Source organism: Pholis gunnellus (assembly GCF_910591455.1).
Source record: "Pholis gunnellus genome assembly, chromosome: 16".
Lineage (NCBI taxonomy): Eukaryota > Metazoa > Chordata > Actinopteri > Perciformes > Pholidae > Pholis > Pholis gunnellus.
Window position 1 is genome coordinate 8,873,852 of NC_136543.1, and position 13,390 is coordinate 8,887,241.

A 13,390-nucleotide genomic window follows, 5' to 3' on the forward strand; every position below is an offset into this window, starting at 1 on the left:
CACACAATAATTAAAACAACTAAGGAAACCGATTACCTGCCATTTCATAGTCTAATTATACTCTCTTTATACATTTTCTTGAACTTAAAACAATTATTCAAACAACCCTTTTAATCATTCTGTAGAGTGTTCCACAGTTCGATGTTAACGTCTGAAATACATTTCTGCTTTAAAGTAATCCGTGCATACTGATTACTAAAATAAGATTTCCTTCAATGGTCCCCGATCTCTGAACTACAAGCAACTTTTGTAAATGTTCTGGTGATACTATACTGCTAATACTACTACAAAATCTTTTATTTTCGATAGTCCTGACTTAACAAACAGTCTGTTGGTGTGTCCATTTGCCTCCACTTTATGAATGATTCTTGCCGCTCTTTTATCTCATACAAACAATGGACTGATGGCACTGAAGTGTTGCCCCACACTTCCACACAGCAGCTAAAACGGCAAAAATATGTGAACCGTACAGAATCCTCATTGCCTTGTAATCTAACGCATACTTTTACCTTGTTCAAAACAGAAATCATCTCAAGACACTTTTTGTTTTCACATGCTCTAATTGAGATGTCAGTTTGTCATCCATTATCACACCCAAATATCCAAGTTCAGACACTCTTTGATGAATGCATTCCTTGGTGAATGTTTCATTTGCCTTCACGAACGATCTTTCAAGTTTGAATCGTATGTATGTATGATATTCAGGGGTTGATTTTGAATCCTGTTGTGACAGAATCCTCTTCGTCTTTTTCTGCTTGTCAACAGGTGACGCTGGGTGGCACGCTAATTGGGATTGGCCGGAAGACCTCTGATTGCCAGGGGAATACCAAGTACTTTCGCTGCAAATTCTGCAACTTCACCTACATGGGCAGTAATTCCCTAGAACTCGAACAACACTTCATGTCCTCGCATCCAAATAAAGTCAAAAGTCCGCCAACCACACCCCTGCTGGCCACCAATAACCTGGCAATGCACGACAACCAGGGGAAGGGGGGGAGTCAAATCTTAGACGGGGCGGAGAGAGTCGCGGTGAGAGCGGAAGACGACTCTTTGGTCGGGTACTCCATCCCAGTCAGGGCGTCTCCAGACCCGTCAAGCTGGGCGGGGGATGCCGGTCGAGATGCCGTGCAGACGTATTATTGGTGTAAATTCTGTAGCTGGAGCTGTGAGTGGTCGGGGGGCTCGGCGAAGCTTTTAGAGCACTATGAACAAAGGCATAGAATGACCACGGGAGGTACTATGAGCCCCAGCAACTCCACTCCCGGGGGGATGGACAGAGAGCGGGAGAGAGGAGGGAGACGAGAGGGTGGAGAGAGAGGCCACATGTCGTCCAAAAGCAGAAAAACAGATCTATCATCCAACCAATCCAGCACCAGCCAAGGTAAGGGAATGAGAGAACGTATGGGGAAATGTGGTTGTGAATTTCCTTACATGCTTTTTTTAGTTGTGCAGCCACAAGATCAAGAGTAGCAACTTTAAATACCAGTCTGATGATTTTTACTTCCTCTAGTACTATGATCCTCTTCCTAGAGCTGCTGACTTTTACTTATCCGCTGGTACAAATACTTCAATACTGCTTGACCCCTGCTTTGTTGTCGACTCTGGTGCTTGATACCACCATACCATTACTGTTCTATTTAATGGACCCTTTGCTCTTTGTTTTCTGCTCCTAGGAGACCCCAGCAGCAGTGATTCAGAAGCAGTCGTGACCAGTTACAACTGTCAGTTGTGTGATTTCCGATACTCGATGGCCCACAGTGCAGACGTGATCGTAGTAGCACCTTTACTACTGCACTACCAGCACAACCACTCCATCCACAGATGCTGCATTCAGCACTGCATGTATTGTCCACAGGGCCTCTGTCAGCCGCACAAGCACCTGGGGGAGGTGAGATTAATAAAATATTCAAATGTTTATTTGCTTGGTGTGTTGGCAATTAGAAGGAGAATTGTGCTGTTTTGCGAGCCCAAATAAATACAAATGTAATATATGAACAAGTGTAAAGTTAATTGTTCCAATTTTCCAGCCTAGTTAAAATTCCCTCGCTTCCCCTAATCTGCCCACGCACACCCCCACCCTCCTTTGTGCCAGCTGCCAAACCGTTGCAGCTGTTAAAAATGCAAGAAGAAGGATGGTTAACAGCCAAAATTGGGGTTGGCATCATTCCGTTAATGATCCACATTCATCCGGGTGTCACCTGCACAGACGCAAACGCACAATCGCATCACAACAGAAGACAACAAATCCTTGAAGTCTAAATTCACCTCGGGTGCACAGTAATGACTTAACGCGTGCAAAGACCCACGCTGCTCCTCACTGAGCTCTGTCTGACTCTTCCACACAGGTGTCTCACCCCTTTGCGTGTCGGAAGCCCACCTGCCCGAAATGCTGTTCCAAGTTCCCTTCGTCCACCAAGCAGCAGCAGCAGCAGGACTCCGTCGGATCGAAACCCGCCACCGCCACCTCGCCCAGCATGACCCCTCCCAATCCTAGAGGTGACCCCGGTGTGATTTCGGGATCGACTTTTACCGCCTCTAACCCTGCCCATCCTGTTGTCACACAAGGTATTCAAAGTCATACCTCATCTGTTGTATTGTGTCAGAATGTGTTCTTTTTTTTCATGTCACTAGCTTCAACATGTTCCTTTTTGTTTTCTGATCCCAGGCGTCACCCACTTGTGTGACCAGTGTGCGTTCGCCACCACCGACATCGACGCGTTGCTCCAGCACTACGAAAGCTGCCACTCCCTGATTAACCTAAAGGGGGCGCCGCCACACGTCAAGGCTGAGGAAGAGGCCGGGGGAGACAAGGAAGGGGGGAGAGGAGGAGAGAGGGAGTACTCTTGTACAAAGTGTCACTTCATCACGGAAGTGGAAGAAGAGATCTTTAGACACTACAGGTAAGAGAGAGAGACAGATTAGAGAACATTGATTAAATACTATTAATTGTTGTTATGAGATTATGTATTATTCCACGTAATAGTGTGTTTTTTTTCACAGGGTATTAAATGCTTAAAAGCACATAAGAAGTCTGCTTTTTAGTCAACATGACATTTAGAAAAAGTATGGAAACATAATGGGTTTGTGTGTTTTGGGAAGACTGAAAAACAAACCTCGAGTTTGCCACCTTTTCTAAAACAGGTGACTGAATGTGAAACTTGATTGGGTGTTATCTTCAAGTTAGCATCTTTGACTAAATGTTCTTGTTGCTGGATGACTGAGTATACAAAGATTCCTTCCTCAAGTCAGGGAGATGATAAAGTATTGCTTGTGCTGGGATTCAAGCACCCGTAATTCTCTCTTTTTTTTTACACCCGATTACTCAGAACATGTTGACTGAGCACACTCATTTTCAGCAACAAGCCATTTAAAAAGAAAATCATATACCTGAGACGCTCACAGACGCCATTTAGACATCCACACCTGGTAGAAACTCAGACTTCATTTGATATTCACAGATTTGTCATCTTTCAGCATCACATACCTGAGTATCACCATACAGTGATGAGCTACACTTAAGCATTTTAGAATTCGGTGGCTCTACGCTTCAGTAAGTTTCGACGCTTTGAGACTATTTCCCCTTTTTTTTTTTTTTTCGGAAACGTATTATCTCGGTTTCTGTTTGCAGTATTTCAGTCTGGGGTTTATGACAATGCCTACTGTCAGGGAGAGAATCGTGTATCGCTCAAACACTGGCAGGTTGAAACTGATCGAGAGATGAAAGTGTGGTCTTGCACTACAATATCAGCACCAGGTCCCGTTACCCGCTGAGGTACCAAGGGCTTCATCTGATCTTGGAATCAACTCTTGAGACGTGAAGCTGTGAGAATCTGGTTTTGTTCCTCTAGAAAGGATTTAAACCAGTGGCCTTCCATCACTGTCTTTTCAAGCTATCGCTGTCCTGTGACTCTACGCTGCCTTAAGTACACTTTGTATCCACTTCAAGTGCATGGGCCTGTAAAGCAGTACTCCCCCGATTTAGCATTGCACTCCGACATAATGGCGGACTTAAAATGGACAGTTTAGAAAAAAAAGGATCGCTGCTGCAGGAGAACCAGAAATATATATATATATATATTTTCAGAACATGCTTCCTTGCAAATCACGCACAATGCTACTTGCCCGGCTACGTTTCGGTCAGAGATTAGGCTGCGTTTTATTAGTTGCGGCAAATGAAGCCTCGAGCCGCTGGCCTCAAGCAAAGATTAGAAGCAGGCAACGGATGTCAGATTTTTAGTTTCATTCTCAAAATTTGTACTTTTCAGTTTTCCCCAACTGATGCAATTAGATTTCATGCAGCTCCCTCTGGAGCCACAAAAGGCTTAAGCCAACTTGTTTTACATATGCAGTAGTACTCGCCGTGACTCATAAACAGACTTTGATCTGTGAAATCTGTGGTTATGCTCTATTTCAGAATACTACTTGTATTTTATTTTTTACTGACTATCCTTCCTGGAGCAGCTCTCTCTAAAGAGGATCAAGCTGTCTTTTTCCACTTTTGTTTTGTTTCCAAAGGATGCTGAACAGTCAAATGTTGTTGTTTTTGCTTGCACATGCTAATGTCTGTGTGTACTGTATGCTTATACTGTACCTGCTAAATAAGACTAGCTCGGTTTCACAGACCTTTAAGAGCCTGGGAGGTCAGACGAGACTCCACAGCCAATTTGCTGCCTACAGAAACACGCATAGACATTCTCTGGGACATAGCGGTGTCTATCATTTGCTGAGTTAGGGCGGTAAAGAGAGAGAGAGTCAGAGGGGTGGTGGTGGAAAGTTGTGGCTGAAGACAGTTTGAGAGAGAAATTGTGTGAAATATTTTTGTGTATGCAAGTATTGATCTAGATTACAGGTCTGGATTGCTTCTTGATATATGCTCACAAAAAAAGTCACGTAAACATGTTTTCTTGCACACGCGCGCAATTACATTCTGACAGAGCCATCTCAGTAGCTTTTTTGCTAAGAATCAATGCAAGATTTAAAAGTTTGATTCATTTCAGGGCAGAGCAGAGAGAAGGAGGAGGAGATGGTGAGAGGAAGGGATGGAGATACAGGCAGAAAGGAAAGCAAAAAAGAAAGACAAGCGATTGGAGGAAAAGGGGAGAGAAGAGGGAGAGAAGGTGACAAAGCTAGAGGGAGAATGAGACAGCGTGGAGGAGATTTACCAGTCCACTCACATAAATAACAAAATCTAAGCTCTGCATCTCGGAGCTCAAATCAAATGCAACTGAAATAAAGCCAGAAAGTTTCACACCGCTGCTAAAAATCCACCAAACCTCAAAGGCCAAGTTTTTGAAAAGCAAAATTGAGGATTTAATTACAGGCTGCTCAGGACAAAGGACCGTGGTGTTTGGTGGAGAAAAAGTTACCGGCTGAAACAAACTAATCAATCTTCCTTACAACTTCTACACCCAAACACCCTCGCTGAGGTTCTGACACTTGTGAGGCACAGGCACACACCAGCACGAGCCTGCCGACACATGCCTTTGTTGTGATAGCTGAGAATGTGACTCACACAGTGTAATTACAATACTAGTGTTTGTTTGGCTATTTATGTTAAAGGTGTTTGGGCTTCAAAATAGGATGCAAGCATTTTATTACACTTTCTAAACAAATGGCACGAGGTTAGTATGAGTGTGTGTGTGTGTGTGTGTGTGTAGACGTGTTAATGTGCAGGTGTGTATTGACCTCAGAGCATGTCGGGGTTATGATCCTAACCCTGGACTTGTTATTCTAGAGACTTAGTTGATATGTACGGGGCAAATGTGTGTGACGTGCACGCTGTCGGCTCACATATCAAATGCATTTGGGTCGGCCTTCTTGGGACCAGTCGCAGATTAAAGGTCCTTAATCCACACGGGAGAGGCAAACCAAATGTGATGCTGCATATTTAATGACATTAACAAGTTAAATGTGTGATTCTAAAAAAAGAGACCTTTAGACATTCGTATTGCATTACATTTGATATCTTCACTTGTCGCTCTGAGGGATCCTTGCTCTGCCCTCTCCATTGTTGTGAGGGAAATACAACAGGCCTTTCTTTGACACGATCTTCTCTTATTGATTAGTTTTATTCCTCAACAGATCTTTAAAAATGAAAAATCTCCGCATTTCTCCAAACAAATCCCACCAAGGGCAGAATTCTGCAGTGACTTCTCATACTTCTGGGACGCCAGCTCACTGTTAAAAAAAATAACTTGAATACTATGTGTCCGCCTTCTTATTTTTTCATAATTCGTTGTATGTTTCATGAGACAGATGTAGCTGTTGTAAGCGTAAAGGCTCAACCTGGATTGGATCAGTACAAACGTCATTTAGGCCACTGTGTCTTTGTTCAGCATCTGGAGACATTTAAGTGCACTTGGTACAAGGTGCCCTTTAGTCACACAATAATTATCACAAATTTCGACGATACCTAGTTTGATCTGATCAAGATGCTGTTTAAAGCCCTGTTGTTATATGTGTGTATATATATATATACATATATATATATATATATATAATGGCTTACAAATAATGAAGGTAGTGTATGTGTTCTATGAAAGGTAGACATTAAAGTTTTGTTTACATTTTTCCTGCATCCTGTTTCCAAGGAGAATCTAAAGCTCGAGAGCGGCTAGAGCAGATAAATGACCATTTGAGAGAGTTTTTCGATGTTTGCAATGAAATCGTTGTCGTTATTAGATTCCACTGTTCTAAAGCCCGGCCATCGCAGTGTGGCAGTAATGAGAAGTCACTGGTGAGAGAAACTCAAGCGAAAACAACAGCAGTGTCGAGCAAATTGCTGCTTTTGGATGAGATGCGAGTGAAATAAGTGGAAAAACTGTTCATCCTATTTTGAGTCGAAGTTGCACACTTGACTTGTTTGCCAAATAATGGTCCAAATCAACTCCTACCTCTCATGCATGCCAAGTCTAAATAACTGAGAACTGGTTTTTCTGTCATTTGCTTTAAAAGTCTACTTCCCAGCATAATCAATCAAAACAACAGTCAAATAACTCGATCATCTCCGTACAGACAAAACAGATTATTCTTCTACTAAACACGTGTTCACATGTTTTTATTAGTATACTTTGGCAGCTTCTAGTTTTATATCTTTCCTATATTGCTAAATATAAAGCAGCTGCCCGTAATGGGCCCACCAAGAACCACACACAGGAGTCCAAGTCCTTGTTATAGATGCTCGATTGATTTTCCTTGTTGGCCCGCACAAGAAGCATCTAAACAGTTTCCGGAGCCAGGAAAACCCCTGATGCTGCGTATCGTACATATACTGCTGGTCAGTCCGGGCCTTGCCAACAGGAAACAGAGGTGGTTTGTTGATGGGTGATTCATTTCTTGACATTCAGATTCATTTACATTCCTCGCTGTTTTGTCCTGATTCATGGTGATTTAGTGGAACACTGAGTCACTTTTTGGCCACGCGCTCGGTGGAAATCGGGAGAGGGCAAATGCACTTTAAATGCAATTTAGTCGATTCAGGGAGTGGATTCTCTTCAAAAATGTGATTAATGACAAACTTTTTTTTTTCATTGAATATCTGTCATACGCAGCCCATTAAAAGCTGTTAGGAATGAGAGCTTTACAAATGTTTCAACCGGTGGACAGGAAAACAAAAGCATGTTCTTAAAAATCTCAATTCTTCAGAGTTAAAATAACCTTTTTTTAAATGATTACAAATCACGAGGTCAGGTGAACAGTGTTGTCCAGTCATGGTTTGACAAAGCTAAGAATACACCATTTATGCTTGTATTCAAACCGTGTTGGTGCATGATTGAGCTTATTGAAAGTAAATTCCCCCCCCCCCCCCCCCCCCCCCCCCCTCTTTCTTTGCAGGCGTGTCCATGCGTGTTGCCGTTGTCGGCGCTGTGACTTCACGGCACCCGATTCGTCAGCCCTCCTCGACCATTTTAACTCGGCCCACTGCCACGACTCCTCTCCCTCATTGACAACGACCTCCTTACCCACCTCGCTGACGCCTTCGTTAACGCTCTCGGCCAATGGCTGCTCGGCTCCTTCTACCTTGGCCATCAAAGAAGAAAGCAAGGGGGACCTTCGCCTCCTCTACTCCCTCGCACCGCCCGAGGGACGGCTGGCAGAAGGAGGCAGGGAGGAGGCAGGAGGCAGGGTGGTAAAGAGTGAGGGAGGTGAGGAGAAAGAGAGAGAGCGGGAGAAAGGCTGGGTTCTTGGGGAGACGAGAGGACTAGGAGAAAGAGGAGGCGAGCAGGCCCACGGTTTGCTCTGGGTGCCCAAGGAGCGAATGGGACCCGAAAGAGGAGTAGAAAGAGGAGCAGGAGGAGGGAGCCCATCTCTTTTCTCCTCCCCCCTCTCTTTGTCGTTTGTTTCAGCCAATCATGAGGCCTCGCAGCAGAAGAGAGGCGTGACCTCGCCCGGCATGGTTTACCTGGGAGACGCCAAGTCCTTTTTGGGAGATACCAAGTCCTTTTTGGGAGATGCCAGGCTGTATGGAGGAGGGAGGCCAGGAGGAGCCACCGCAGGCGGAGGGGAGAAACAGAGCCGGATGCCACAGCAGTACACGGGAGGAGGAGGAGGAGGAGGAGGAGGAGGAGGAGGAGGAGGAGGAGGAGGAGGAGGGAGTGGAGGTGGAGGAGGACAGGAGAAAGGAGGAGCCGCTAAAGAGGAGTCCCAATCCCTTCTACGGGTAAGGTGGAGCGTGTGCACACCCTCCCACTCCCCTCATTCTTACCACCCCTCTGTCTCCCATTCACCCCATTCTCTCATTCAGCCTAATCTGTCTCCTTTGTCTCATTAACACCCTGATTTGAGCTTTTAGCGACGACTCTCTGATTGGAGGCCTTTGTAGCTGGGTCTCTATTGCCAGATCCTACCTGCTGAGAGCATTAGTTTTCAGAGGGCTTCTATTAATACGCCTTCATCGCCGCGGCCCTTTGAGTCAGATGTGAGGATTAGACCTCATGCAGAGAGCCGCTTCAATGGGACCTGTAATTCCTCCGCCATATTTGGAGTACTTATGCAGATTGTCATTTGCTAGCGAAGTGTGCACGAGCGTCCTCGCACGCTTGCGGGTGTTCATACCTCCTGAGCTCTTGTCCGTGCACGTGTGATTCCATGACATCTACTCCTTTCCCATAAGTTGCGTTCGTCGTTCTTTTAAAATTAGATTTTAACTCGGGGAGAAACTTGGACTGTTGCTACAGCAACGGGGAGGCAAACTGACAGTTTCCATGGTTACCACCTGTCAGTCAGTCCCCTCATCTCATCCCAGTTTTCAGGCCACAATGCTTTTCACTTCACAGTGATGTCATGGACTGGTAGGAACAGACTGTGGTTTACCAGCGCTGCAGAGCTTATTGGCTATGATCACATTAGATCGGAATAGACTGAACTGTGGTGTGTGTTGTGTGTGTGTGTGTGTGTGTGTGTGCGTGTGTGTGTGTGTGTGTGTGTGTGTTTGTGTGTGTGGTTTCAGGGCACTCACATGGGTCTATGTAAGTGGTAGTATTGAGTGTGAAGTGGTGTTCGTGAGTTTAGCGTGTGACTTGAGTGTATGGCGTCTTTGTACGGGTTGTGGGTTATTCTATTGTGTGTGTGTGTGTGTGTGTGTGTGTGTGTGTGTGTGTGTGTGTGTGTGTGTGTGTGTGTGTGTGTGTGTGTGTGTGTGTGTGTGTGTGTGTGTGTGTGTGTGTGTGTGTGTGTGTTAGGTGTTGGCAGTAACTTAGCAGACCGGGCTGGGTGGGGCAGCAAGAGGTTTACTCATTATCGTGGGTGGGGTAGTGTGTGTCTGTGTGAGAGAGAGCGAGAGAGACACTGCATGCGTGAGAGAAAGAAGGGAGGAAAACAGAAGAAGATAGGGAGAGTCAAGCGGAGATAAAAGTGTTTGGCAAAAACAAGTTAACCCCGTAACGTACCGCTTTCCCCTTTGTTCCCCAGATAAGCCAGCTTGCGAGGTGTTTGTAGCCGTTTTGGACGGAGCCAGTTACCAAATGCCTCCAGTCTTTATGATGAGCTAAGCTAACAATGCCCTGACTCGAACTCCGCATGAGATTGAACAAGATTCTTCTCACCTAACAAACAAAGCAAAGGCACGGACTTCACCGTCCGACACTATCTGTCGACTTTGGGCTCCCCATCTTAGTTGCAAATATAGTTCAGTCAGTGTATTATTCCAGAGCATTAAGGAGTTAATGTGCTCAGTGAGAGAGTGAGAGAGAGAGAGAGAGAGAGAGAGAGAGAGAGAGAGAGAGAGAACGGAAATACAGCTCGTGATCGTGTGAAGGTGAGAAGACAAAAAAGGAGGAGTGGGAGGGAACAGTTTAACAGTGTTTCAGAGGAGAAGCTGAACATAACTTATTACTTCAATAGCTTCGTAATATATGGCCTTTGCTACGATCTTTCTCCCTCCTCTCACTACACAATATTTCTTCTCAGTTTCCATGGCATGCTCTGACACGTTTAACACACACGCACACACACACACACGTCATGACTCATCAATGGGCAGGGTGAGGGAGGGACACTAATGCAGAGGATCATCTCAAATAGCTTAGTACACACACATGCACACGCACACATATTGACACTTAACACGCAGACGTTTTGTTCAATTTGAATGTGGCCTTTGACGTAGCAGGGGCCTGAGTCTGAGTTATAAAAGGTGAATCCGCCCCAAAATGCAAATGAACTCTTTGTAAATGGCATGTGGGAAGTAGTGAGGGAGAAGGATGGAGGGAGGGCTGACGGGAGAGCAATGGTGGGAAGATGCAGGGAGTGGGTAAGTCGGGAGGAAGCGAAGAATTAAAAGGAGGCAAACAGTCATGTTTCATCCAAACACTTGTGTGTGTGTGTGTTTTTCTTTATATGCACTTGTGTGTGTCTCCCGCATCCTCGCCCGTTCTTCCTTTTCACCTCTGCATCGATTCGTCTCTCCTTCTTTTTCTTGGCGTTCTTTTTCTTTCATTTCCCTCCTTTTCCTCAAAAGACCGCTCACCTGATACGCAGGGATCGATACACACCTCGCACGCACAAAAGCTTTCAGGCGTGTACACACACACACACACACACACCCACCCACGGAATCTGAGTTATTAATATTCGTAGGCGTTTTGCTCTGTAGACAGAAGAGAATCTTTTCTTTTGAAAGGCCTGATCTATAATTGCTGCACGGTGTTACCTTGTTGAGACATTGTCCAGCCATAGGATTTGTTTTCCAAGCGATTTATTCCATTGAAGACATTTTCTCAGCCTGATTTATTCTCTGACATTTTGACTGACTACATGAGGCAAGGATGGAAAGCGTATGAGGTTTTGAGATGAAATTAAAGTAAAAGCTTTGGTTAGTGTTTTAGTTTATAAATGGAATGAGACAGACTTTGAGTAATGGTGGTTTTTCGAGTTAAGCAGGGCTGAGAAAGGTCCGCCTCTGAGCCAAACATATGTGAGCACGTGAAGATACCCAAACATATGTGAATCGACCCAAAACTTAGATCATTTAATAAATTCCAGACTGCGCTTTCAAAGGGAATTCCATGCCAAGGACAGCAGAGAAGAGTAGATAAATGGACGCAAGCAGGGAGAGGAAGAAATTGTGGATGTGACCTTACAAACACAATATAATTGTGTTCATCTTATGTGGTCATAATGCAATACTGGAATGTGAACCTTCAGGGTTTTAAAAGTCCCATGCGTGACATTCAATTCTGTTTGAGTGGAGAGACAGAAAATAGAGAGACGAACTGAGAGAGATAAACGGGAATGTGTGCTTTCAGCAGATCAGAGGAGAGTTTCATTAAAGTTTCTCTCGTTTACATTTCTGCCCGACGGAGCTAATTATGTTTTAAAGACACACACAACACACACACACACACTCAGATACACACGCAGCTGTATTTCCATAAAGTCCTCATTACTTTGCGTTCTATTTCCCTTCTTCCCCCGTTCCTTGCGTAAATTCATGCGTGTCAGTGTACATGTGCATCTGCGCGGCTGTGTGTGTGCGTTTCACTGCTTGTGTACTTAATTATGTGTCCGCATTTGCATTCTCTCTGAGTGTGCGGGATTGTGTGTGTGTGTGTGTGTGTGTGTGTGTGTGTGTGTGTGTGTGTGTGTGTGTGTGTTTTGTAAGGAAATTAAAGCATGAATTGAACTTATTTTCCGTGCTGATAATTTAACATCACTTCATATCCGCTACAGGAAATTATGGAGCTTATGCTCAAGTCAGAGTGTGTGTGTGTGTGCTGTGTGTGCTGTGTGTGCTGTGTTTGCGTGCTTAATGCTTTTTTTTAAAGACAAAAAAAGGGGAAATAAAACTTTGGTGATTTAACTCATGAATTGTGTTTCTTAACTGAACTGTTATGCTATTTGAATATTCTCTATTCTATTTCCTGGACCATTTTGCCATTCATTTTTGCACTTCTACTATAAAATCATGAGACAGATCCTTCCTAATTCCCTTTAATGTATTTATATATATCATTGAGAGTCCTCTTTATCTGCTGATGTGGAAGATGTGGCTTCGACAGACGGGGCGATGCGGGCACGGTGTAGTCATTGACAGCTATCGACTCTTCCAGCAGCCATTAAACATCCATACAGTCATATGGTCGTAAGTAGGGATGTTTATAATTAGCCGTTAATCGACAATATGAAGTTGAGCAAAACTCAGAGGAGCGGCTGGTCACTGAAATGAGAATCGCTGGTCCGCCTTAAAGGTCTCTAACTTCGGGGCTACATCCCTTCACTTTAATCAACAGGTGGCAAGCAAGGCACAGGAACTTTGCTTGGGTCTTAAAGAGTTTTAGCATTTATTCACCACCAAAAAAGCTGCACTGCTACGTTCACAGCTGTAACGTTATTGCTAACTTTGTCACACTCCGGGTGGGCTGCCGGGCTTGCGTTAAGCACACTAGTGGAAACCCTGACAGAGTATGCCAGGGAGACACACGGCTGACAACCTCGCAGCTAAACTAATTCGTGCTGTGGAGACTTAATGGGAACGTGGATTTATGTGTCCGAGACAATGCACGCAACGTTGTGGCTGTTGACTCTCGTTGCAGCTGGGCGGAGTGTCTGGTCCCTACAAACCACAGCACCCCTGCATGCAAGGCACTAATGCTGTCTGTTAACTGTTAAAGATCGGTTACCAAGGGTCAGCTATTGGTTAGGGGGGAAACAAAATCTAAATTAGCATTCCTAGTTGTGAGTAGTCTGAGTTCAAAGCTGCTTTTTCTGCAGACATCCGTGTAAATGGAGCTCATGAATGAGAATTCTCTGCTAAAGCCTGTTAGCATCATATATAAAGTCCCTTATTTCTAGTTGCAGAAGTGCAGTTTGAAAGTGTGTACATGTGACTGTGTCGGAAAAAGGGAAGACGTACTGATATTCACCAACCTGCTCTCCCACTCTCTCCCTCCAC

General features: G+C 44.7%; 1 protein-coding gene across 2 annotated transcripts in view; it reads left to right on the top strand.

The window, feature by feature from the left end:
- The window catches only part of trps1 (trichorhinophalangeal syndrome I), a 108,550-nt gene that overhangs the window by 55,843 nt on the left and 39,317 nt on the right, over nt 1-13,390 (top strand). For both annotated transcript variants that reach the window (XM_079176016.1, XM_079176017.1), the window contains exons 5-9: nt 766-1,381; nt 1,674-1,888; nt 2,346-2,565; nt 2,666-2,900; nt 7,834-8,659. In XM_079176016.1, the coding sequence (XP_079032142.1) occupies nt 766-1,381; nt 1,674-1,888; nt 2,346-2,565; nt 2,666-2,900; nt 7,834-8,659 (2,112 nt within the window). The remainder of the gene's footprint in view (nt 1-765; nt 1,382-1,673; nt 1,889-2,345; nt 2,566-2,665; nt 2,901-7,833; nt 8,660-13,390) is intronic.